The sequence below is a fragment of the Macaca thibetana genome, chromosome 4, assembly GCF_024542745.1.
Source record: "Macaca thibetana thibetana isolate TM-01 chromosome 4, ASM2454274v1, whole genome shotgun sequence".
NCBI classification, from domain to species: domain Eukaryota; kingdom Metazoa; phylum Chordata; class Mammalia; order Primates; family Cercopithecidae; genus Macaca; species Macaca thibetana.
In genome coordinates, this window is record NC_065581.1 from 30,713,664 (window position 1) to 30,739,038 (window position 25,375).

Sequence of the window (25,375 nt, forward strand, 5' to 3'; positions counted from 1 at the left end):
TCAAGTGATCCTGCTGCCTTAGCCTCCCAGGGTGCCACCATACCCTGCCTAACCACTTTATTTTATTTGTTTATTTATTTATTTTTGAGACAGAGTTTCGCTCTTATTGCCCAGGCTGGAGTGCAATGGCGCGATCTTGGCTCACTGTAACCTCCGCCTCCTGGGTTCAAGTGATTCTCCTGCCTCAGCCTCCCGAGTAGCTGGGATTACAGGTGCCCACCACCACACCTGGCTAATTTTTGTATTTTTAATAGAGATAGGGTTTCGCCATGTTGGCCAGGCTGGTCTTGAACTCCTGACCTCAGGAGATCCACCCGACTCGGCCTCCCGCAGTGCTGGGATTACAGGCATGAGCCACCACGCCCGGCCTACCCTAACCACTTTAAAGAGAATAATATAATGGTATTTAGTATATTAGTACATTAGTAATAGGTACAACCACCACCTCTATCTAGTTTCAAAACCTTTTTTTTTGAGATGGAGCTTTGCTCTTATTGCCCAGGCTGGAGTGCAATGGCTTGATCTCAGCTCACTGCAACCTCAGCCACCCAGGTTCAAGCAATTCTCCTGCTCAGCCTCCCAAGTAGCTGGGATTACAGGCATGTGCTACCATACTTGGCTAATTTTGTATTTTTAGTAGTGATGGGGTTTCACCATGTTGGTCCAGCTAATCTTGAACTCCTGACCTCAGGTGATCCACCTGCCCCAGCCTCCCAAAGTGCTGGGATTACAGGCGTGAGCCACTGTGCTGGGCTTTCAAAACATTTTTATCACCCCAACATAAAACTCCATACCCATGAAGTTACTCCCCATTTCCCCATTTTCTCATTCCCACCTCCCCACTCCCTGTCAACAGCCACTGGCAACCACAAATCTGCTCTTGTTCTCTGTGGGTTTACCTATTCTGAATATTCCACACATGTGTAATCATATAATATGTGTTCTGTTTCTGGCTTTCCTTCACTTAGCAAAGCATTTTGATGTTCATCCTCAAAATATTGTAGCATATATCAGTATTTCATCCTTTTTTATGGTCGAATAATATTTGATTATATGGGTTTATCACAATTGTTTATCCACTCATTTGCTGATGAACATTTGTGTTGTTTCCATCTTTTTGGCTATTGTAAAAAGTGCTGATATGAACACTTGTGTACAAGAATTTGTTTGGACAACTGTTTTCTTTTCTTTTTTTTTTTTTTTTTTTTTTTTTTGGAGACAGGGTCTTGCTCTGCTACCCAGGCTGGAATGTAGTTGCACAATCATGGCTCATTGCAGCCTCAACCTCCTCCCACCTCAGCATTCCAAGTAGCTGGGATTACAGGCGTGTGCCACCACAGCCGGCTAAATTTTTTTTTTTTTTTTTTTTGAGACAGAGTCTCGCTCTGTCACCCAGGCTAGAGTGCAGTGGCATGATCTTGGCTCACTGCAACCTCTTCTTCCCGGGTTCAAGTGATTCTCCAGCCTCAGCCTCCCCATGCCCAGCTATTTTTTTTTTTTTTTTTTTTTTTGAGATGGAATCTCCCTCTACAGCCAGCTGGAGTGCAGTGGCATGATCTTGACTTACTGCAACCTCTTTTTCCTGGGTTCAAGTGATTCTTCTGCCTCAGCCTCATGGGTAGCTGGGACTACAGGCGCATGCCACCATGCCTAGCTAATTTTTATATTTTTAGTAGAGAGGGGGTTTCACCATGTTGGCTAGGATGGTCTTGATCTCCTGACCTCATGATCCACCCGCCTCAGTCTCCCAAAGTGCTGGGATTATGGGCATGAGCCACCATGCACAGTTAATCTTTTTTTTTTTTTTTTTTTTTTTTTTTTTTTTTTTTTGAGTTTTGCTCTTGTTGCCCAGGCTGGAGTGCAATGGCATGATCTTGGCTCGCCACAATCTCCGCTTCCTGGGTTCAAGCGATTTTCCTGCCTCAGCCTCCCGAGTAGCTGGGATTACCAGCATGTAGCACCAAACCCAGCTAATTTTGTATTTTCAGTAGAGACGGGGTTTCTTCCTGTTGGTCAGGCTGGTCTCAAACTCCTGACCTCAGGTGATCCACCCACTTCAGCCTCCCAAAATGCTGGGATTATAGGCATGAGCCACCACACCCAGCTAAGTTTTGTAGTTTTTAGTAGAGATGGGGTTTCACCTTGTTGGCCAGGTTGGTCTTGAACTCCTGACCTCAGGTGATCTACCCGCCTCGCCTCCCAAAGTGCTAGGATTACAGGCATGAGCCACCACACCTAGCCCATTTTGTATTTTTTGTAGTCACAGGGTTTTACCATGTTGCCCAGACTGGTTGCCCATGAACTCCTGGGTTCATGCAATCCTCCCGCCTCGGCCTCCCAAAATGCTGGGATTACAGGCATGAGCCACCCCACCCAGCCTGGACACCTGATTTAAATTCTTTTGGGTGTATCCCTAGGAGCAGAATTGCTGGATCATTTGGTAATTCCATGTTTAACTTTCTTTTTTTCCCTCCAATTTGAGAGCAGGTACTGTTTAAGTGCTTAGATTAGAAAAACAATCACGGTAGACACCTTAGTTCATTCTTCTAAGAAATCTGTTGATCTGGTCCTCCCTGTTGCCAGCATGTCCACTTTCTACAAAATGGATGGTCTTTTTCTTCATTCCACCTTGTGGAGAGGATAATTTCAAGGGCCACAGGAAGTTATTTGCTTCTTTGAAGCATTTTCCAACAGTATAGATCTCAAGAATCAGATCCTCCATACAGGTGATGCCATATTTACCCAGAGATCAAGCAATCACAGTATCATCTGTCAAAGTAATACGGTTCTTACTGATTTTGCCATAACCACGCTGATAGATTAGTTCATTTACTGACTTCAGATTTGGGTACCCCCATGCCATATATGGTTCTACAATCCTCAGCATGTTCACTGAAGCCTTGTTGAGCTTCACAAAGGTTCCATTGAAGATTTGACAAAGGCGAAGAAGCTTCAACACCTTTTGGACCTTTGGGCTCACACCACTGATACTGATCCCGATGACAAATGTCAGTTTGGGTTTTGCAGGTACATAGAAGTTGCCAGCTTTTCTGGCCGTCCTAGCCGTTTGAATTTCAGTTCTGTATACCTGCCTATATTTCTTGTGATAGTGTTTCACTTTTTCATAGATAAGTTTCCTCCTTGCCTTTTGAAGCATCTTTTGGGCAAACTTCTTTCTCAGGCCTTTGATCTTCAACTCTGGGAAATTCCTTCGCTTTTTAAGGGTTTCTGGCATAGCAGGAACCTCATTCTTTTTTTCCTTTTTTTTTTCTTTTTTGAGACGGGGTCTCTGTCTTCCATGCTGGAGTGCAATGGCGCGATCTCGTCTCAATGCAACCTCCCCCTCCTGCGTTCAAGCAATTCTCCTGCCTCAGCCTCCTGAGTAGCTGGGATCACAGTCACCTGCCACCACGCCCGGCTAATTTGTTTTGTATTTTTAGTAGAGACGAGGTTTCGTCATATTGGTCAGGCTGGTCTGGAACTCCTGACCTCAGGTGACTTGCCCACCTCGGCCTCCCAAAATGTTGGGATTATAGGTGTCAGCCACCACACCCTGGCCCTCTCCTTTTTCTTTACGACACCCTACACGGTTCCAGCCAGAAAATTACTTTTTTTTTTTTTTTTTTTTTTGAGACAGAGTCTCACTCTGTTGCCCAGGCTAGAGTGCAGTGGCGCGATCTCAGCTCACTGCAAGCTCTGCCTCCCGGGTTCATGCCATTCTCCTGCCTCAGCCTCCTGAGTAGCTGGAACTACAGGCGCCCGCCACCACGCCTAGCTAATTTTTAATATTTTTAGTAGAGTTGGAGTTTCTCCGTGTTAGCCAGGATGGTCTCTATCTCCTGACCTCATGATCCACCCGCCTCAGCCTCCCAAAGTGCTAGGATTACAGGCATGAGCCACTGCACCCGGGCTTTTTTTTTTTTTTTTTTTTTTTTTTTTTTTTAGGTGGAGTCTTGCTCTATCACCCAGGCCAGAGTGCAGTGGCACAATCTCAACTCACTGCAACCTCCACTTCCCAGGTTCTGGCAATTCTTCTGCCTCAGCCTCCCAAGTAGCTGGGATTGCAGATGCCTGCCACCATGACCGGCTAATTTTTGTATTTTTAGTAGAGATGGGGTTTCACCATGTTGGCCAGGCTGGTCTCGAACTCCTGACCTCAGATGATCCACCTGTCTTGACTTCCCAAAGTGCTGGGATTACAGACATGAGCCACCATGACTGGCCTTTTATTTTTCTGAGACAAGGTCTCACTCTGTTGCCCAGGCTGAAGTGCAGTGGCTTGATGTTGGCTCACTGCAGCCTTGACCTCCTGGGCTCAATTTTCCTCTCAGCCTCCCAAGTAGCTGGGACCATAGGTGTGTGCCACCATGCCCGGTGAATTTTTGTATTTTTGGTAGAGACAAGGTTTTGTCATGTTGCCCAGGCTGGTCGTGAACTCCTGAGCTCAAGTGATCTGCCCGCCTTGGCCTCCAAAGTGCTGGGATTACATGTGTGAGCCACTGTGCCCATCCATATGTTTAACTTTTTGAGGAACCATCAAACTGCTTACCACAAAGGCTGAACCATCTAATATTCCTACCAGCAATGTATAAGGATTCTAATTTCTCCACATCCTTGTAATCAACTTTTACATTTTAAATTTGGCTGGGCACGGTGACTCAAGCCTGTAATCCCAGCACTTTTGGAGGCTGAAGTGGATCACCTGAGGTCAGGAGTTAGAGACCAGCCTGGGCAACATGACAAAACCTTGTCTCTACCAAAAATACAAAAATTCACCAGGCATGGTGGCACACACCTATGGTCCCAGCTACTTGGGAGGCTGAGAGGAAAATCGTTTTGAGCCCAGGAGGTCAAGGCTGCAGTGAGCTGACATCAAGCTACTAGACTTCAGCCTAGACAACAGAGTGAGACCTTGTCTCAAAAAAATAAAAAGCCAGTCATGGTAGCTCATGTCTGTAATCCCAGCACTTTGGGAAGTCAAGACAGGTGGATCACCTGAGGTCAGGAGTTCAAGACCAGCCTGGCCAACATGGTGAAACCCCATCTCTACTAAAAATACAAAAATTAGCTAGGCGTGGTGGCATGTGCCTGCAATCCCAGCTACTCAGGAGGCTGAGGTGGTTGTGTCACTTGAGGTTAGAAGTTAGAGACCAGCCTGGGCAACATGACAAAACCTCGTCTCTACCAAAAATACAAAAATTTAACAGAGCCCCGTCTCTACTAAACAATAAAAAAAAAAAAAAAAAAAAAAAAAAAAAAAAAAGTAGCCAGGCATGGTGGTGTGTGCCTGCAGTCCTAGCTACTCAGGAGGCTGAGGTGGGAGTACTGCTTGAACTGGGAGGTGGAGGTTGTAGTGAGCTGAGATGGTGCCACTGCACTCCAGCCTGGGTGACAGAGATGAAACCCTGTCTCAAGAAAAAAAAAAAAAAAAAAAACTTAAGAAATGTTATAATTTGCCCTAAATAGAAAATAATGATGAATTAAATATAAGTCCGTGACTTTTTTTTTAAAGTTTGTGTCTTGAGACCTAGACATTTTAAAAAACTACACTACACCATAAGGCACAGAGTGAATATTTATTTATCACAGAGGTCAAGCCTAAGCTCTAATTTTATAAATCCTGGAAAAGCAGGCCAGAAAAGTACAGAGACTTGCCCAAAGTCAAAGCTAAAGATGCTTCCAGAGGCCAGGAGAGAAGAAAATGTTTTAGTAGCACTCCATAACTGGACCCTCAAATCTACTCACTCCAAGCATCCCTTCAAGTTCCTGACTCCAAAGAATCTCAGTAAGAAAACAATAGAGATGGTTTCCAAATAGGAGGTAGGACACCATGAGTGGCATTGAGCAATAACTACAACAGTCTAGCTAAAGATACCTGCCACTTATGACATCTGAGCATGAAACTAATTTTAAAATGGCCATTTAGTATATACATGTAAGAAATCTTGTATCCCCTAAATCTATACAAATAAAAAACTACAAATAAAATGGCCATAAAAATGAAACAACAGGGCCGGGCGCGGTGGCTCAAGCCTGTAATCCCAGCACTTTGGGAGGCCGAGACGGGCGGATCACAAGGTCAGGAGATCGAGACCATCCTGGCTAACACGGTGAAACCCCGTCTCTACTAAAAAATACAAAAACCTAGCCGGGCGAGGTGGCGGGCGTCTGTAGTCCCAGAATGGCGTGAACCCGGGAGGCGGAGCTTGCAGTGAGCTGAGATCCGGCCACTGCACTCCAGTCTGGGCGACAAAGCGAGACTCTGTCTCAACAAAAAAAAAAAAAAAAAAAAAAAAAAAAGAAACAACAAAACAAAAACAACAACCACCTGTGGCTTCCAAACGCCTTATCTTTTCATTTATTCATAAAGATTTCTGGTCCCACACATGTTCCAGGACAAGTTGTATCAATATACCCCAATCCTTTCTAACGCCCTGAGTTCTTTCTTCCAAATATCTTCTAATTCGTGGTCTGGGAGGGAAAAGGGTAGCGGAGTTCTCAGGTAGATGACATCTCCAAAGGGGAAAGGACAAAGGCCTCTGGCTTGGCTTCCTGTTTCAGCACTCCAGTCAGCAGGAACTCAGGTGAGAGGAGGGGCAGCCCAACACGCAGTGGAACAGAGCAACGAGGGAAATCCTGAGGGCATGTGATCACAACTCTCTGAGGCTAGGGAAGACAGAGCAAAGACAAAATCAGGGGTGAAAAAGAATCCTAGAAATGGGTTCAGGACCCACTAACCAGTCTTAGCATCACTAAAATAATGCCTCCTAATATGAAGCCAAGTGAAGCACACCGCATACTGTCTATGAAATACTCTTGCTAGGCCAGGCACAGTGGCTCACTCCTGTAATCCCACCACTTTGGGAGGCCGAGGCGGGCAGATCACGAGGTCAGGAGATCGAGACCATCCTGGCTAACACGGTGAAACCCCGTCTCTATTAAAAACACAAAAAAATTAGCCGGGCGTGGTGGCAGGCGCCTGTAGTCCCAGTTACTTGGGAGGCTGGGCAGGAGAATGGTGTAAACCCGGGAGGTGGAGCTTGCAGTGAGCTGAGATTGCGCCACTGCACTCTAGCTTGGGTGACAGAGCAAGACTCCATCTCAAAAAAAAAAAAAAAAAAAAAAAAAAATTAGCTGGGTGTGGTGGCATGCGCCTGTAGTCCCAGCTATTCAGGAGGCTGAGGCAGGAGAATGGTGTGAACCCAGGAGGCGGAGGTTGTAGTAAGCCAAGATTACTCCACTGTACTCCAGCCTGGCGACAGAGCAAGACTCTGTCTCAAAAAAAAAAAAGGAAAAAAAAAAAAAACACACTTGCTAGAAAGATGAACCTGAATTCATTCAAGCTTTTACAATTATCTGCAGTTTCCAGGAAATATGGAATACAGAGGAACAAGATAAATGATGCAACAAGGAGGCAAACCCAAAATTCCACACTGAGGAACGTTCTAAAGGACAAGTGACCCAGTTTCTGCAGGAAATTGATGGCATAAAAATAGCTGGGTGGGTTAAGGGATGCTGTAGAGTAAAGAGAATTAAGAGGATAATAGTTGTGGCAGTATGTAGACTTTATTTGAATCCTGATTTGAACAACTGCATAGAGAGATTTTTCAGTCAATGGGGGAAATTTTATTAATGGAGTGGGAGCAAATGACCAATAAACTACTGTTAATTTTGTTTAGGATCAATAATGGCATTGTGATTATGAAACAAAATGCACATATTTCTTAGAGATGTATATTTAAGTATGTAGGAAGAAATAATATAATATTGGCAGTTTGTTTTAAAATACTTCAGTAAAGAAAGAGAAAGGAAAAAAAGAAAGAATAAAGAAAAATAAAAAGAAAGAAAATACTTCAGCAAAGAAAATCAAAGGAAAAAAGGGATAGATGGACCAAAAGTAGCATAATCTAAATTAAGCTGCTGAATCTCGGTGATTGTTATATGGGTGTATCAGCAGATCTGTCCCCTCATTCCTATCCCTTTCTATACCATAGGCCTTTCCCCACCCTCTCACTACTCTATATTCTTTTCTGTACCTCCATTTTTTTCGCCTCCAACCTTTGCCATTCCAGCCACCTCTTTAACTGCCACTGCCACCTCATCCAGACCCAGAACATCCTAAGCATACCTTATAGGACCGAGGCATGCTGGGTAGGTATGTGCCTCCACAGCAGCTAATGATCTCTCCCATCTGAGGTGGTGGTGGCTGGACTCCAGGGGTCACATAGATCTCATAGCCCTAAGAGAAAGAAATGGTGGAGACGGTATTGTAGGTTGGGAAGCACTGGAGGGAGGGCTGAAGCACAGGTCAAGAGATAGCCTCTCACCTCCAGCAGCCTTCGCTCCCGAGCCCGACTCAGTGCGTCTTGAAGGCTAAAGCCAAAGTTCTTCTCTTGCTCAGGGTCGGTCACCACATATTCATCCGGGGGTAAGAAGCAACCGGCCTTGCGGGACTAAGGACAGCAGCAGTCAGCATCAAAGCTCAGCCCAGCCCCTCACCCAGCTCTGCTGCCTAGCATTTAGAGAGAGCTCACAAAATGTCTTTTAAATCATTCAGGCTTCTGGCTCACTAATGCCCCTGTCTTCCTGTAACGCCTCTTCCCTTCCACAACTTTCTAGGGTACTACGTGAGCAGTCTTGCCACTATATTGGTCTGTCATCATCCCTTGGCCTCTCACCTGATGCAGCCAGTCCAGGGAGAGAATGGGGATTCCCCGCCCCAGGGCACACAGGAACTTGACTGTCCGGCGGATGCGATCAGTGACCAGGTGGGAAGCCTCTGCCGCTGAACCAGCCAGACTTCCCCCCAGTGCCAGCACGGCCCGCTCTCCCTGAGCATCCACCACTCCTGTGAAGAGCACCTGTGGAAGGGTTGACCTGAGGTGGTCACAGCAACCCACACCATCAGCACCCATCTCTACAATCCTCCAGGTCTCCTTGCATCCTCCCCTCATCTCTGTCTCCCACAAAGTCTCATGCCCTTGTCTCTTACTTTGGGGGCTGTTGACTCTTGGTTAAGTTTGGTCCGTCGGAGGCTGCGGTTCGGTATTCTGTTGGGCTCCTCCTCTGCCTGGTCTCTCTTTCTCTTGCCTGGTTTTGGAGTCATGACATCCTGAGATTGAGAAAAATCTTGGTGGGAGTTTCAGAGCCCCAAAGCCATTTTTCCCAGCTTTGTGGTCCTAGCCCTCTCCTCACCTCTTCCTTCCCTGGCTTCTCTGCAGTATCTTCTTCCTCTTCCTTGATAATCACTGTCTTCTGGGAGACTTCCCCTCTTTGGGGCTGTTTTTGATGTGGTGGTGAATCCATGATAGCTAAAGACCTCTTGCGGTTTTGAGAGGCCTTAGGCTGGAGCTCTGGGGTGAACCTAGATCTACCTGCTGGTTCCACTTTTTGGATCTGGGAGGCATGAGTTGGTATATCAAGAAGCTGGGGAGAGGCAGGCTCAGGAATGGCTGTAAGGGATTCATCTGCTCTCACTGCTCCCCATCTTTGGTTCCTTGAGGGCCGGGATTTAGGTTCCAGGGGTGCAGAGCAAGGCTTATGGTCAATGGGAGCTGTGAGGGAGCCAGGATTCCCAGTGGCTCTCTGCCTCTTGATGCAACTGGCTTGAGGAATAGGCTCAGGGGAAATGGGCTGGTCTGTGGTGACAGGAGATTGGAATTCAGGGGTAGTAGGAATTAGCATAGCACTTACTGTGGAAGACCTCAGTGTTTTGCTCTGACTACCCTGAGGTATGGCCTCAGGGGTGACAGGCTGGTCTGTGGGGGTAAAAGGCTCAAGATCAGAGGCTGCTGGTTCAACTGGTTCAGGAGTCTTGACAGAGGACCTATTTGTCCTTCCCCTAGTGGCCCTAGATGTGGGCTTGGGGGTGACAGGCTGGTCTGTGGAGGTGGTAGGATGGAGCTCAGGGGCTGTGGGGACAGCTGGTTCAGGGGTCTTGACAGAGGACCTATTTTTCCTGCCCCTAGTGGCCCGAGATGTGGGCTCAGGGGTGACAAGCTGGCTTCTGGAGGTGGAAGGGTGAAACTCAGGGGCTATAGGGACAATTAATTCAGGGGTCTTGACAGATGACCTATTTGTCCTGCCCCTAGTGGCCCGAGATGTGGGCTTGGGGGTGACAGGCTGGTCTGTGGAGGTGGTAGGACGGGGCTCAGGCGCTGTGGGCACAACTGTTTCAGGGGTCTTGACAGAAGACCTATTTTTTCTTCCCCTAGTGGTCCGAGATGTGGGCTCAGAGGTGACAGGCTGGTCTGTGGAGGTGGAAGCCTGGAGCTCAGGGACTGTGGGCACAACTATTTTAGGAGTCTTGACAGAGGTTCTATCTGTTCTTCCCCTAGTAGCCTGAGATGTAGGCTCGGGGGTAATAGGCTGGTGTGTGGAGGTGGAAGGCTGGAGCTCAGGGGCTGTGGAGACAACTGGTTCAGGGGTCTTGACGGAGGACCTATTTGTCCTGCCCCTGGTGGCCTGAGATGTGTGCTTGGCAGTGACTGGCTGGTGTGTGGAGGTGGAAGGCTGGAGCTCAGGGGCTGTGCGGAGAACTGTTTCAGGGCTCTTGACAGAGGACCTATTTGTCCTACCCCTGGTGGCCTGAGATGTGGGCTCAGGAGTGATAGGCTGGTCTGTGGAGGTGGAAGACTGGAGCTTAGGGGCTGTGGCCACAACTGTTTCAGGGGTCTTGACAGAGGACCTATTTTTTCTTCCCCTAGTAGGCTGATATGTGGGCTCAGTGATGACAGGCTGCTCTGTGGAGGTGGAAGGTGGGAGCTCAGGGGCTATAGGGACAGTTGATTCAGGGGTCTTGACAGAGGACATATTTGTCCTGCTCCTAGTGGTCCGAGATGTGGGCTTGGGGGTGAACAGGTTGATCTGTGGAGTTGGAAGGGTGGAGCTCAAGGGCTGTGGGCACAACTGCTTCAGGGGTCTTGACAGAGGATCTATTTTTTCTTCCCCTAGTAGCCTGAGATGTGGGCTCAGAGGCGACAGGCTGGTCTGTGGAGGTGGAAGGCTGGAGCTCAGGGACTGTGGGGACAACTGGTTCAGGGGTCTTGACAGAGGACCTATTTGTCCTGCTCCTAATGGCCTCAGATGTGGGCTTGGGGGTGACAGGTTGATCTGTGGAGTTGGAAGGGTGGAGCTCAAGGGCTGTGGGCACAACTGCTTCAGGGGTCTTGACAGAGGACCTATTTGTCCTGCTCCTAGTGGCCTGAGATGTGGGCTTGGGGGTAACAGGTTGATCTGTGGAGTTGGAAGGGTGGAGCTCAAGGGCTGTGGGCACAACTGCTTCAGGGGTCTTGACAGAGGATCTATTTTTTCTTCCCCTAGTAGCCTGAGATGTGGGCTCAGAGGTGACAGGCTGGTCTGTGGAGGTGGAAGGCTGGAGCTCAGGGACTGTGGGGACAACTGGTTCAGGGGTCTTGACAGAGGACCTATTTGTCCTGCTCCTAGTGGCCTGAGATGTGGGCTTGGGGGTGACTGGCTGGGCTGTGGAGGTGGAAGGGTGGGGCTCAGGGGCAGCAGAGGTAGCTGGAAAGGGTGTCATCCTGGAGGACTTCCGAGTTATGATTTTAGGCTTTGGGTGGAAAGGCTCCAGCTCTGAGGACAAGGGAGTCTCTGGAGCTTCCTGACTCCTATCCTGCCCGGTCTTACGAATGGTTGGCTCGATAGAAGGTGAAAGGGGAGAAAGAAGGGGCTGAGGTGCAAGATGTTTCTGGCTCTGAGAGTTAAGGGGCTTTTGGGGTGGGGCTGAGGCTTCAGGCACTGTAGGAGGCAGACAAGCATCTGGAGATTCCTGATCGCCCTAGGGAGAAACAGAAGCAAGTGAGGGGGAGGAGGTGGAGAAAAGAGATAGAACTTGGATACTGTTCTTGATACTTGTTTATGGTTAGATAGGATTACTGGATTTCGCCCAGGCGTAGTGGCTCACGGCTATAATCCCAGCACCTTGGGAGGCCAAGGTGGGTGGATCACGAGGTCAGGAGTTCAAGACCAGCCTGGCCAACATAGTGAAACCCCGTCTCTACTAAAAATACAAAAAAAATTAGCCGGGTGTGTTGGCAGGTGCCTGTAGTCCCAGCTACTTGGGAGGCTGAGGCAGGAGAATCGCTTGAACCTGGGAGGCAGAGGTTGCAGTGAGCCAAGATCGCGCCACTGCACTCCAGCCTCGGTGACAGAGTGAGCCTCTGTCTCAAAAAAACACATAAAAATTAGCTGGGCGTGGTGACACGCACATGTAGTCCCAGCCACTTGGGAGGCTGCAGCAGGAGAATCACTTGAACCCGGGAATTGGAGGTTGTAGTGAGCCAAGATCACGCCACTGCACACTCCAGCCAGGGTGACAGAGAGAGACTCTGTCTCAAAAAAGAACAAAAACAAAACAAAAAATATGCTCACTGGGCTGGGCGCGGTGGCTCACGCTTGTAATCCCAGCACTTTGGGAAGCCGAGGCAGGTGGATCACCTGAGGTCGGGAGTTCAAGACCAGCCTGACCAACATGGAGAAACCCCGTCTCTATTAAAAATACAAAATTAGCAGGGGTGGTGGCGCATGCCTGTAATCCCAGCTACTCGGGAGGCTGAGGCAGGAGAATCGCTTGAACCCGGGAGGTGGAGGTTGCGGTGAGCCGAGATCGCGCCACTGCACTCCAGCCTGGGTAAAAAGAGCGAAACTCTTTCTCAAAAAAAAAAAAAAAAATATGCTCACTGGATTTCCCTTTCTGTCTATGATCTCTCCTCCATTAGACTGGGATATACCTGGGAAGCTACTTTTCCCCATGGACCTGTCTCCATAATGCTACTATAGTGTTCTCCACACATGGATGATGGTAATGAAAAGGATGGCTGGGGCAAAGAAAGAAGAAACACGAAGGATCTTTCTTCGGAGTCAGGTAGGAGATACAACTTGGGAAACAGATATGGAAAACAATGGGTGCCGAGGATAAAGGAATAGAAGCCAATCAAGGAGTGATAAAAATGGAAGAAAACTGAATAATGAGAAAGGAATAGATTAAAGTGAGGCTAGGTGAAGGAGCGTTGGAGAGGATATAGAGATGACTTGTGGAGTAGGAGGTAGAAAAAGCAGCTCTCACCCTGGAAGCCTTCTCAGCAGCTCCGATCCTGGAAGCCTTCTCAGTGGGTGGCATCTTGCAATTCAGGAGGCCTAGACAGAAAATAAACACAAAGGTGGCTGAGTTGCAGGCAGCTGGTTGCCCAGGGGTTGATTATTATGAGGCCTGTGTATCACCTTGAGTTCCCCTCTGCCTTCACTTACCTTTCTGATGCCTCCTGGGGCTCACTGGGGATCCCCTTCCACCTGACTGGCTCCCAGAAGGTACGGGGGCTGAGGTAGGTCCCGGAAGGTCCCCCGCCCCCACCCCAGGCTCTGATGTTGGGCTGGAGGCCTGCCCTTTCTGGTCCTGGCTCCCTCCCTTTGGCTCCCCTCTCTGTGCGTCTCTCTCCAGGATCACTTTGGGCACCTTCTCTTCTAACTCAGCTGGCTCACACTCTCTGTCTGCTACTGGTCTCTCTACTTCTCTCTCAAATGCTTTGCTTGGAAGGGTCTGCTTCTGTACTTGTTTCTCTTGTATTTCCTTGGATGTCTCAATTTCTACCTTCAAACTCTCCCTATCTCTTTCAGGACTTGCACTTTCCCCATTTTTGTCAGATTCTTGTCTCTGGGTGTCTCTAGCTAACAACTGTTTTTGTTCTCTGTCCTGTATCCCCCTGGTTAATTCTTCCTCTCCCGTCACATCTGTCTGTCTTTCCGGTAGCAGTTTCTCAGTTTCTCTCTCCAGTGGCCCTCTCTCAGGGCCCACCCTCTCTGCTGTTTCTTTTGGTATACCCATGCCTTTATCCACAGTCTGCCTCCCTCTGCCTTGAATCCCCATTGGCTCTGTGTGAACTGGGCTCTCTGGATGTTGGTCTCCTGGTATTGCCCTAGGTGGAGACAGGCAAGGTCCATAGGCCTCAAGGTGGGTGTCAAAAGGCTGGGTCTCAGAGTCCTCAGACTCTCTCAGACAGAATGGCTGTGTAGCCAGGACCTCCCATGGTTCATCTAGGGTACCTGGAAGGGAGGAAGGAAGAGAAAGAGAGGGAGAGAGAGAGAGAAAAGGAGAGGAGGAGGGAAAGGGAAGTACAGGTTGACATAATAAATATGATGAGAAAAGATTTAGATAAACTCATAAATAATAAATCTGAACAGGTTATTAAAGGAAAGCTGGGAATAAGGGTGGTAGTTACAACATTTAACGTTTGTCTCAAAAAGGTCATAGCCTTGGGCGGGCATGGTGGCTCAGACATGTAATCCCAGCACTTTGGGAGGCCAAGACATGAGGATTGCTTGAGGTCAGGAGTTTGAGACTAGCCTGAACAACATGGCAAAACCCCATCTCTACAAAAAATACAAAAAAATTAGCCAGGTGTGGGGGCAGGGACCTGTAGTCCTGTAGTCTCAGCTACCCAGGAGGTTGAGGTAGAAGAACTATTTGAACCCCAGAAGTCAAGACTGTAGTGAGCTGCGATCATACCACTGCACTTCAGCCTGAGTGACAGAGACCCTGTCTCAAAAAAAAAAAAAAAAAAAAAAAAAACCCAACAACAAAAAGAAAAACATCATAGCCTAATATGAGTTCCCTGAATAGTCTCTCATCATACCACTGCACTCCAGCCTGAGTGACAGAGACCCTGTCTCAAAAAAATAAAAAAATAAAAACATCATAGCCTAGTAAGAGAGTTCCCTGAATAGTCTCTTTTTCTTTTTGAGACACAGTCTCACTCTGTCACCCAGGCTGGAGTGCAGTGGCATGATGTTGGCTCACTGCAACTTCCAACTGCTGGGCTCAGGAGATCCTCTCACCTCAGCCTCCTGAGTAGCTGGGACTATAGCATGTGCCAATGCGCCCGGCTAATTTTTTGTATTTGTTGTAGATATGGGGCTTGGTCTTGAACTCTTGGACTCAAGTGATCCGCCCATCCTAGCCTCCCAAAGTGCTGGGATTACTGGTGTGAGCCACCATGCTTGGCTGGAATTTCTTACTTTTTAAAGGCTGAATAGTATTCCACTGTGTATATATACCACATTTTCTTTTTCATCGACACATAATAATGGTACATATTTATGGGGTACCTGTGCTATTTTGACTCATGCATACAGTGTACAATGATAAAACCAAGATAATTGGGATATCCACTATCTCAAACATTTACCATTTCTTTGTATTGGAAACATATCAAATCTCTTCTAGCTATTTTGAAATATACAATAAATTATTAACTATAGTAACCCTACTGTGGAACTGAATACTAGAACTTATTCATTCAATCTTGACTGTATTTTTCTATCCATTAACCAACCTCTTTATGCATCCGGTCCCTCTACCCTTCCCAGCCTTTGGTAACCATCATTCTACTCTCTACTTCCATGAGATCCATGTTTTTAGCTGCCACATGAGTGAGCGTGCAATATTTGTCTTTCTGTGCCAACTTATTTCACTTAACATAATGTCCTCAGGGTTCATCCATGTTGCTGTAGATGACAGGATTTCATTCTCTTTTGTGGCTGAATACTGTTCCATTGTGTATATAAACACATTTTCTTTTTTAGATTGAGTCTTGCTCTGTCGCCCAGTTTGGAGTGCAGTGGCGTGATCTCAGCTCACTGCAATCTCTGTGTCTTAGGCTCCAGCAATCCTCCCATCTCAGCCTCCCGAGTAGCTAAGACTACAAGTGCATGCCACCATGCCCAGCTAATTTTTGTATTTTGAGCCACCGCACCCAGTCTATATACACATTTTCTTTTTTTATTTGAGAGGAAGTCTCACTCTGTCACCCATACTGGAGTGCAGTGGCGTGATCTTGGCTCACTGCAACCTCTGCCTCTGGGGTTCAAATGAGTCTCCTGCTTCAGCCTCCTGAGTAGCTGAGACTACAGGCACCTGCCACCATGCCCAGCTAATTTTTGTATTTTTAGTAGAGACACGGTTTCACCATGTTGGCCAGGCTGGTCTCAAACTCCTGACCTCATGTGATCCGCCCACTTCGGCCTCCCAAAGTGCTGAGATCACAGGCATTAGGCACTGTGCCCCGCCTACGTTTTCTTTTCTTTCTGTTGTTTTTGAGACAGAGTTTCACTCTTGTTGCCCAGGCTGGAGTGTGATGGCACAATCTCAGCTCACCACAACCTCCGCCTCCCAGGTTCAAGGGATTCTCGTGACTCAGCCTCCTGAGTAGCTGGGATTATGGGCATGCACCACCACACCCAGCTAATTTTGTATTTTTAGTAGAGACGGGGTTTCTGCATGTTGGTCAAGGTGTTCTCAAACTCTTGACCTCGGGTGATCTGCCTACCTTGTCCTCCCAAAGTGCTGGGATTAGAGGCATGAGCCACTGTGCCCGACCCCGGCCTACATTTTCTTTATACATTCATCTGTTGATGGACATTTAGTTTGGTTGCATATCTTGCCTACTGTGAATAGTGATGTAATAATGTGGTTTTTTTTAAGAGACATTGGGGGTGGGGGTTGAGGGAAAGGCTATTGCCCAGGCTGGGCTCAAGTGAACCTCCCATCCTGGCCTCCCATGTAGCTGGGACTACAGGTGCTCACTACTATGCTGGGCTAATTTTTTCATTTTTGTGGAGACCAGGTCTCTCTCTGTTGTCCAGGCCAGTCCCTAAATATTTTCAGTCTGTAGCTGGTTGAATTCACGGATGCAAACTCGCATATACAGAGGGTTGATTGTCATCAGAGTATGAAAGAAACATGTAGGAAGGCAAATCAAGAAAGAATGCAGGCCGGGCGCAGTGGCTCACGCCTGCAATCCTAGCATTTTGGGAGGCTGAGGCAGACGGATCACTTGAGGTCAAGGGTTTGAGACCAGCCTGGCCAACATGGTGAAACCCTGTCTCTACTAAAAATACAAAAAAATTAGCCAAGCATGGTGACAGGCGGCTGTATTCCCAGCTACTTGGGAAGCTGAAGGAAGAGATACCGCCTGGGAGGTGGAGGTTACAGTGAGCTGAGACGGCGCCACTGCACTCCAGCCTGAGTGACAAAGGAAAAAAAAAAAAGAGAATGCAAAATTGGGGGCACAGAGGAGGTAAGAGTTTCTTGTACCTGTTGTCTGGAAGCTGCAATGGGAAGGGCCAAGTTCTTGGGGTGGAGTCAACATGAAGGCCTGGGTAGGTTCATCCTCCATGCTCTGGACTGCTGTATAGGAAAAGATGACCTAAGTACATCTCCTCCACACTACTGCAGGGTCTGATTCCTGGTCTCCTACCCTACCCACACTAGCCTTTACCCTTCAAGGACCACCAGTCTAATCTCCCAGCTCCCACTGGTACAGGATTCAAATAACACAGAAGTCCTCACCTTCCAGGCCCTGATTTTCCAGAAAGCATTGGGTAGCTTGTAGGTCCGGATCTTCAGAATCTGGTAGGGGAGGAATATTAGATAATTAAAAAAAAAAAAAATCATACCTGACACTAAACTCCTTAAATAATCTCTACCTTTCTCTCCCCAACCCCAACTGTTAGAACCCTGGTTTATTTCAGAGGTCAAGGAAGGCAGGCCAGCACTTACCATCACAGTTGTCTTCAGAGTCCTTGGTCCTACCCACATGTTGTTCTCTCTCCCTTCCTGTGGGGACCTGGGCTCCCTCTCTCTGTGGCTGGGTGGATTCCCCTGGAGTGTCTGTGTCCACCACCAGATCTGTGAGGTTCTCTCTTGAGGTAGGGAGGTCCTGCTCCACTTGTGCCACAGGTGACCCACCCTGGGCCCCCACCTCATAAGCTCTCTCCTGCTTAAGACAAGCTGCAGTCCACTCTGCCCCAGCATCCCCTTCTGCTGGAAGCTGGCTCTTTCTTACATCTGCAACTGCTGAGGCTGCTAAGGAGGTGCCCTCCTCTGCATCTATTTCACAGTCCCCATGTGGAGGCGAGGCTTCCTCTAGAGATACCACAAGCAGCTTTGCTGGTCCCCCGTCTGCTTTCACATCTGTTTGATGTGTCCCCTCCATAGACACCTGATGCTTCTTCATATGTACAATGGCTGACCCTGGCGGGACTTCCTCCTCCACTTGTGTGTTGATGTCCACTGTGATGGAGGCTTGGCTTCTTTCCAGGTGGATCCCAGGTGAGCTTTTATCTGCTTCCACACTGTCATCACTGTCCCCAAAAGGAGGTTGGTCCTTTTCTGAATGTGCTCTAACAAGGGCTCTAATCTTTGTGTGAGCCTTGGGGACAGTTTGTTTATTTTCCACTGGGAGCTCTTCCTCCTCCACATCTGTGTCACTGTCTCTCCCAGTGGTGGTTTGGCTTCGCTGGAGAAGGACCGCATGGTGGGCCATGTCCTCTTCTGCATCTCTGTTCCATACAGCAGGCTGGCTCTCTTTCAGACGTGCCAAAGTCAGCGCTGCTGAGACTTCTTCCTCATCATCTGTATCACTGTTGATAACCATGGAAGCTTGGCTTTTCTCCAGAGGGACAGCCTGTGGGGCCTTGCCTTCCTCCACATCTGTATCACTACCAGCCTGGCTCTCCTGCAGATGGGACAGGCCTGGTGCTCCAGGACCCCTTGTACCAACTCCATGAAAGATCTTCCTCTTCTTCATAGGAACGACAACTGGGGTTGCTGGAATCCCCTCTTCTTCCGCATCGGTGTCGCTGTCGATGAAGCCAAAAGGCTGAGCCCTTTCCAAATGGACCTCAGCTGGCCTTCCAGGAGGCCTGCTGTCATCATCCACATCTGTGTCACTGTCCTCTCCAGGAGGTTGGCTCCTCTCCAGAATCATCCCAGCTGGAACCACCCCATTCCCTGCACCCCTCTTGACTTTTGTGTCATTGTCCCTCTCCTTCACTGAAGGCTGATCCTTTTCAAGCTGGATTTCAGTTACAACTTCAGCTTCAGACTGCTCTGCCTCTATAGTAGCACCTCTTCTGGCAGCTGAGGAGGCCTCCTCTGTGGCTGATTGCTGACCTTCTTCCGCATCTGTGTCACTGTTCAAATTGAAGGCAAAAGGCGGCCCAGGGCCACCTAGGACAGGGGAATGCCCCTCTTCATCACTGTGAAGGGAAGAAAAGAGAGTCGATAGAATTTACTTCCCTGGAAGGGATACCTCAACTCAACTGTGAGCTCCTTGAGGGGAGACACAAGGTAGTATTTCTTCTTCTGTTTCCAATTTGTTTTCCACTTGGCACATCAGAGGTGCTCCATGAACATTCAGCTGAGTGAATGAATATGTATGGTTCCCCAGCCCCAACTCTCATGATAATCATCTCTTTTAGAGATTGATCCTCTAGCCCCTGGTTCTTCCTCATTTTGAAGACTCAGGTGTCTGACTCTTTGGCACTCACCTCTCTGGAACTATCATTGCCACGGGGGAAGATGTGGTCCTTGATTTTTTTACCACATGCCTTTCAGAAAGAAAATCTGTCAAGAACAGAAAAGAGTAAGTTGACAATTGTACACTCATTATTCCTGTCTCCTCGTTCACCCTGCCAATATACAAACTTACCTACTTCCTCCTCTGAGTCCTCAGCTAACAGAAGCCTCTGGGGTTGAGTTCCTCCCTGTACCCTGGGTGTCTCTTCTACAGTCAGAGGGCCCCGGGAGACAAAGGGCAGAGAGACATCCAGGCGATGGTACTGGCAGAGCAAGTCAGCAAAGAGAATCAATTCCTGGTCCCTCAGACGGTGACTCACCCCAGGGCTCAAAACCTTAGGAGGTCTCAGGATTTGAGTACCATTAAGGCTCCCACAGTCTCGGAGGATAGGTGCCTTGTCCCAGGCTAAGATTTCAATCTCTGCATGTTGTTTGGAGATAGATGGAAAGGGCAGGGCCACAGAGCAGTCAGGCATTCGGCCTACCACATTCTTCCCGAGGTGTAATGGGAAATCTAAGAATTAGAGAGGCAGGTGAGTTCCAGGGTCAGAGTCCTGGCCTGTCATTAGGAAAAAGTGCCTATTAGGTACTCTACTACTCACTCAAGGCCTCCGTATGCATTAGAAAAATAGAAGGCCCTAGGACATCCAGGCACTGAAAAAGTGTATGTGATACCCCATCCATCCACAATGGATTTTTTTTTTACTGTTATAAAATATACATAACACAAAATGTATCATCTTAATAATTTTAAGTGTACAGTTCAGTGGCATTAAGTGCATTCACATTGTTGTGCAATCATCACTACCATCCATCTCCAGAGCACACAATTGGATTTTATTTATTATTTTTTTTGAGACAGGGTCTCATTCTGTCACCCAGGCTGGAATACAGTGGCATGATCATAGATCAGTGCAATCTTGAACTCCTGGGTTCAAGCGATCATCCTGGCTCAGCCTCCCAAGTAGGTGGGACTACAGATGTGCAATGAACCACCACACCTGGCTAATTTTAAAATTTTTTTGTAGAGACAGGGTCTTGCCATGCTACCCAGGCTGGTCTCTAACTCCTAGTCTCAAGTGATCATTCCGCCTTGGACTCTCAAAGCCCTGGAAATACAGGTGTGAGTCACTGCACCAAACTTCATTTCAATCTCTTAATCTTCTCTTATCAAAGTAAAATCACTTCTAGTGAGTCCAGGGCAGTAGCCTACAACAATCAACTCAATCGGCCCCATCTCCTCCATTCATACAAAAAGAAAAATTCATATCTCATTGAAACATACATAAGCTTCTTGCAACCCTCCAAATACCTTCCCACAAAAATAAAAGACCTATATCTATACTTGAGCATCCAATACCCTCTGACCTTTTTCTGGTCCATGGGCACCACTAAAGATATGTAGCCGCCCTACTGGCTCCACATTACACCTCAAGGATTCACTGGATTGCTCTGTCTCCTCCTCTTCTTCAACATCCCAGTCAATAGCCTGGGTGTCCTCCATGATCTGGGAAGGATACACATTATCAATTATCCTCATTATTGGTTCACACAAACAACATCAGAGTTATCAGACTGAAAACTGGGGGGTAAACTGGATCATTATGAATGTTGATGCTTCTCTTTCCACCAATCTTTCTGTTGTTAACCTTCTGAAGCACTTAAAACATTTTTTTTTTTTTTTGAGAGAGTCTTGTTCTGTTCCCCAGGCTGGAGTGCAGTGGTAAGATCTTGGGCCCACTGCAACCTCTGCCTCCCGGGTTCAAGCAATTCTCTCACCTCAGCCTCCTGAATAGCTGGGATTACAGGCACCTGCCACCACGCCTGGCTAATTTTTGTATTTTTAGTAGAGATGGAGTTTCACCATGTTGGCTAGGTTTCATCTTGAACTCCTGACCACAAGTGATTCGCCTGCCTTGGTCCACCAAAGTGATGGGATTACAGGTGTGAGCCACTGGGTCCGGCCCTTAAAACAGTTTGACCATGATGCAGAACAAGAAATATTGTAGGCCAGGTGTGGTGGCTCACGCCTGTAATCCCAACACTTTGCTAGGCTGAGAAAGGCATATCACTTGAGGTCAGGAGTTCGAGACCAGCATGACCAACATGGAGAAACTCTGTCTCTACTAAAAATACAAAAATTAGCTGGGCATGGTGGCTTATGCCTGTAATCCCAGTTAGTTGGGAGGCTGAGGCAGAAGAATCGCTTGAACCCAGGACGTGGAGGTTGCGGTGAGCTGAGATCATGCCATTGCACTCCAGCCTGGGCAACAAGAGTGAAACTCCATCTCAAAAAAAAAAAAAAAAAAGTAATATTGTAATGTCCCAAGTACACAAATAGGTAAAAACATGTGCTTGTTTATAGAAACAAGTTTGGAGAAAGAGACAATGTTTATCCTTACTATGTACAATATACTGATATATTTCATTCTATTTTTTTCTGTTCTACATATTTTAAATGCTGATTTGTAACCTACTAAATTGATTTCACTATCCACTACTGGATTGCAACCCACAATTTGAAAAATGCTATTTTGCTAACACATGCCAAGCATGTGTTGGGCATTGTCTTATGGTCAGGCATAGTAGACATGAGGCAGGCATTTAGGAAACTAATACTAAACATATATTCAATAGTTTGCTCAGGATATCCCAGCAGGTTAAGTGAACAAGAATAAATGTGCTTCTGGCTGCAAAACCCATGCTTCTTTTTGTCTTTCTCCTTTTTTTTTTTTTTTGAGACGGAGTCTTGCTCTCTGTCGCCCAGGCTGAAGTGCAGTGGCACAATCTTGGCTCTCTGCAACCTCTGTCTCTTGGGTTCAAGCCATTCTCCTGCCTCAGCCTCCCAAGTAGCTGGGACTACAGGCACGAGCTGCCACGCACAGCTAATTTTTATATTTTTAGAAGAGACGGGGTTTTGCCATATTGGCCAGGGTGGACTCGAACTCTTGACCTCAGGTGATCTGCCCACCTTGCCCTCCCAAAGTGCTGGGATTACAAGCGTGAGCCACTGTTCCCGGTTGTTTTTCTTTCTTTTTTAGCCCATGCTTTTTATACTTTACCAGACCACCTCAGTATGATCAGATGCAACTGCAAAAAATGATAACAAAAGATGACATATATAGAGGCTTCCTATGTGTCAAGCACTGTTCTAATTACTTTATATTGACTCTGACTCATTTAATCTTCACAAGAACCTTGTAAAGTAGGTATTATTATCTTCCATTTCTTCAGATAAAGAAACTGCAACATAGCTGGGTTAAGATTTTCAGATCTCCTTGAAACATATATAAGCGTATATAACGTTAAGATATGCCCCAGATCACCCAGGTAATGTCTCTCCTCTAAAATCTTCTGATGGTTTTTCATGCACACAGAATAAAATCTAAACTCCTTAACAAGACTCTCCATGATCTGAAATTCACATCTTGTAATGCCTGCCCCTCACCTGCAAAAGCCTATGGTTCAGCCAGACTTTTTCCCCAGTCTTCGAACACACTGTTCTTGTCCCCTCAAATCTTCATGCCTTAGACCAATTCCTTGGCTTTTTCCCACCTAGTTTTCTGGTCCAACTTCTACCTATTCTTTAACATTCAGTTCAAATGTCACTTTTTTTTTTTTTTGAGACAGAATCTCGCTTTGTCATCCAGGCTGGAGTACAGTGGTGCTATCTTAGCTCACTGTAACCTCTGCCTCCCGGGTTCAAGCGATTCTCCTGCCTCAGCCTCCGGAGCAGCTGGGATTACAGGCGCCCACCACCACGCCTGGCTAATTTTTGTATTTTTAGTAGAGACGGGGTTTCACCATGGTCTCGAGCTCTGACCTCAGGTGATCCGCCCACTTTAGCCTCCCAAAGTGTTGGGATTACAGGCGTGATCCACCGCGCCCGGCCTCAAATGTCACTTTCTCAGCAAACCTTTTCCTGGTGTCTTCCCTGCTTTCTGGTGTTCCTGGTGTATCCTGCCTGTTCCACAGTGGTCAATGGACTTGTGCTTACCCTAAGATCTCTGGCTACACTGTAACCATTACTTTCCATTTCTGCCTTCACACCTACCTCCAGGACTGGATTAGGGGAACTGTGTCTTTCCCCTGGGGTCCATCATATTCATTCAATGGTTATGGTATACCTAGAGCTGTTTGAAGTATTCGGCATACATCTGTGAACCAAACAGGAAATCAACCCTGCCCTCGGGAAGGCTCATCACCGAGCCTACTGATGAAGGAACAAATGAGATGAAAAGAAAATAGCATAAATGGAATTCACCTGAAAATATGCCACTCTAAAGGGAAACTGTTGACAGGTAGGGAAAGTAGGATGCCCCATGGACAAAGAGTCAACTCTGTCTTTATGACAGGCCAACTCAGCGGGTGCCCACCACGCTTGGCTCCAATTCAAAGAGCCACCATCTTTGGTCCCCACCTCAGTGGGTTGCCTTGTGGCCCAACGTCTCCGTGTCTTCATACCTAAACTCGGAGCGGGGCGCCAGGTAAAGATGAGTATTATGGTCCGAGAAGCGAACTTCCAAGTCACCTTCGCCCAGTCGCACCCAAGACATGCCCCTCCCACCTTCTGGGGGAACCAAGATGGCTCCCGGGGAGCCGTGGGCGAGGCCCCTAGAACTCACCTACTTTGAGTCCCCGCGCGCGCCACCAGTAACGGTCGCGACCCGGGTGGAGCGAGTGCGTGTGCCGAAAAGAGCCGATTTGCTGATTGGCTGCTGCCGCTGTCTTTCACAGCTGCAGCCAGTCGAGCAGAGGCACACCCAAATCCCCACCCCCTCCTCCCCGCCCCCTTACAGCTCAAATGGGAGGTGTCTACCAGGCTGCTGAGATCAGTTAATAAGACGGTAATTGAAGGCCGCGGTGTGCCAACAGAATAATGCACGTCGATTGGGCAGCTCCAAGGGACAACCCACTACCGCTTGCCCGCCCACCACCCACTTCCCGCGCAGATTTCCAAACCGCGACCAGAGAGTCTGCGCCAGCGCCGGCGATGGATAGAGGGGCTCTGCCATAGACGTCCGACGTGTCCGGTACGGCCAGAGCGCCTTTCCTCGGTCCTCCCAGACATGGTGTCCGCTGACTCACGAGAAATGAAAGTGGGTTGCAGTCGTGGCTGGGGGCTGCAGTTTGGAGTCAGCCCGTAGGCGTGGCATTTCACTCCTTGTTGCAGTGGAATTTCATTTCCTTTTGATTTGGTTTGTAGTAGAAGTCATATTATTTCTTCCCGGGAATACATCTCTGACGGACATTTTGAGGTCATTTTCATAAATCCAAGATCCTAAAGATCTGTAGTCGAACAGAGAAAACTGGCTTGCACTCTGTCTTAAAGGCTGTCCCCACCTTTCGAGGGGCGAGGGAAGGATGATAAAATCATTTATTTTTATTTTTTAATTAATTAATTTATTTATTTTGAGATGGAGTTTAGCTCTTGTTGCCTAGGCTGGAGTGCAGTGCCGCGATCTCGACTCACAGCAACCGCCGCCTCCCGGGTTCAAGCGATTCTCCCTGCCTCAGCCTCCCAAGTAACTGGGGTTACAGGCATGCGCCACCACACCCAGCTAATTTGTATTTTTAGTAGAGACCGGGTTTCTCCATTTGGTCAGGCTGGTCTCGAACTCCTGACCTCAGGTGATCCGCCCGCCTGGGCCTCTCAAAGTGGTGGGATTACAGGCGAAAGCCACCGCGATCGGCCATTTATTTGTTCTTTTTTGAGACGGAGTCTCGCTCTTGTTGTCCAGGTTGGAGTGCAATGGCGCGATCTCAGCTCACCGCAATCTCCACCTTCTGGGTTCAAGGAATTCTCCTGTCTCAGCCTCCCTAGTAGCTGATATTACAGGCATGCGCTACCACGACCGGCTAATTTTGTATTTTTAGTAGAGTCGGGGTTTCTCCATGTTGGTCAGGCTGGTCTAGAACTCCCAACCTCAGGTGATCCTCCCACCTGGGCTTCCCAATGTGCTGGGATTACAGGCGTGAGCCACCGCACCCGGCCCATTTTAT

At 47.8% G+C, this 25,375-nt stretch overlaps 1 protein-coding gene and 1 pseudogene across 1 annotated transcript; both read right to left on the reverse strand.

Annotated features, from left to right (window-relative positions):
* Positions 1-2,533: 2,533 nt before the first annotated feature.
* On the reverse strand, positions 2,534-3,259 carry LOC126953181 (60S ribosomal protein L7-like; annotated as a pseudogene).
* A 2,303-nt stretch (positions 3,260-5,562) lies between these two features.
* On the reverse strand, positions 5,563-24,128 carry MDC1 (mediator of DNA damage checkpoint 1). The gene is given in 16 exon segments (XM_050788321.1): positions 5,563-6,666; positions 8,129-8,239; positions 8,328-8,453; positions 8,679-8,861; positions 8,993-9,112; positions 9,196-10,854; positions 10,856-11,797; positions 13,085-13,155; positions 13,267-14,058; positions 17,108-17,200; positions 17,363-17,422; positions 17,573-19,053; positions 19,345-19,420; positions 19,506-19,886; positions 20,741-20,879; positions 23,837-24,128. Coding segments are annotated over 15 exon segments (6,399 nt in total). The 5' UTR covers positions 20,877-20,879; positions 23,837-24,128; the 3' UTR covers positions 5,563-6,498.
* Between the last annotated feature and the right edge of the window lie 1,247 nt (positions 24,129-25,375).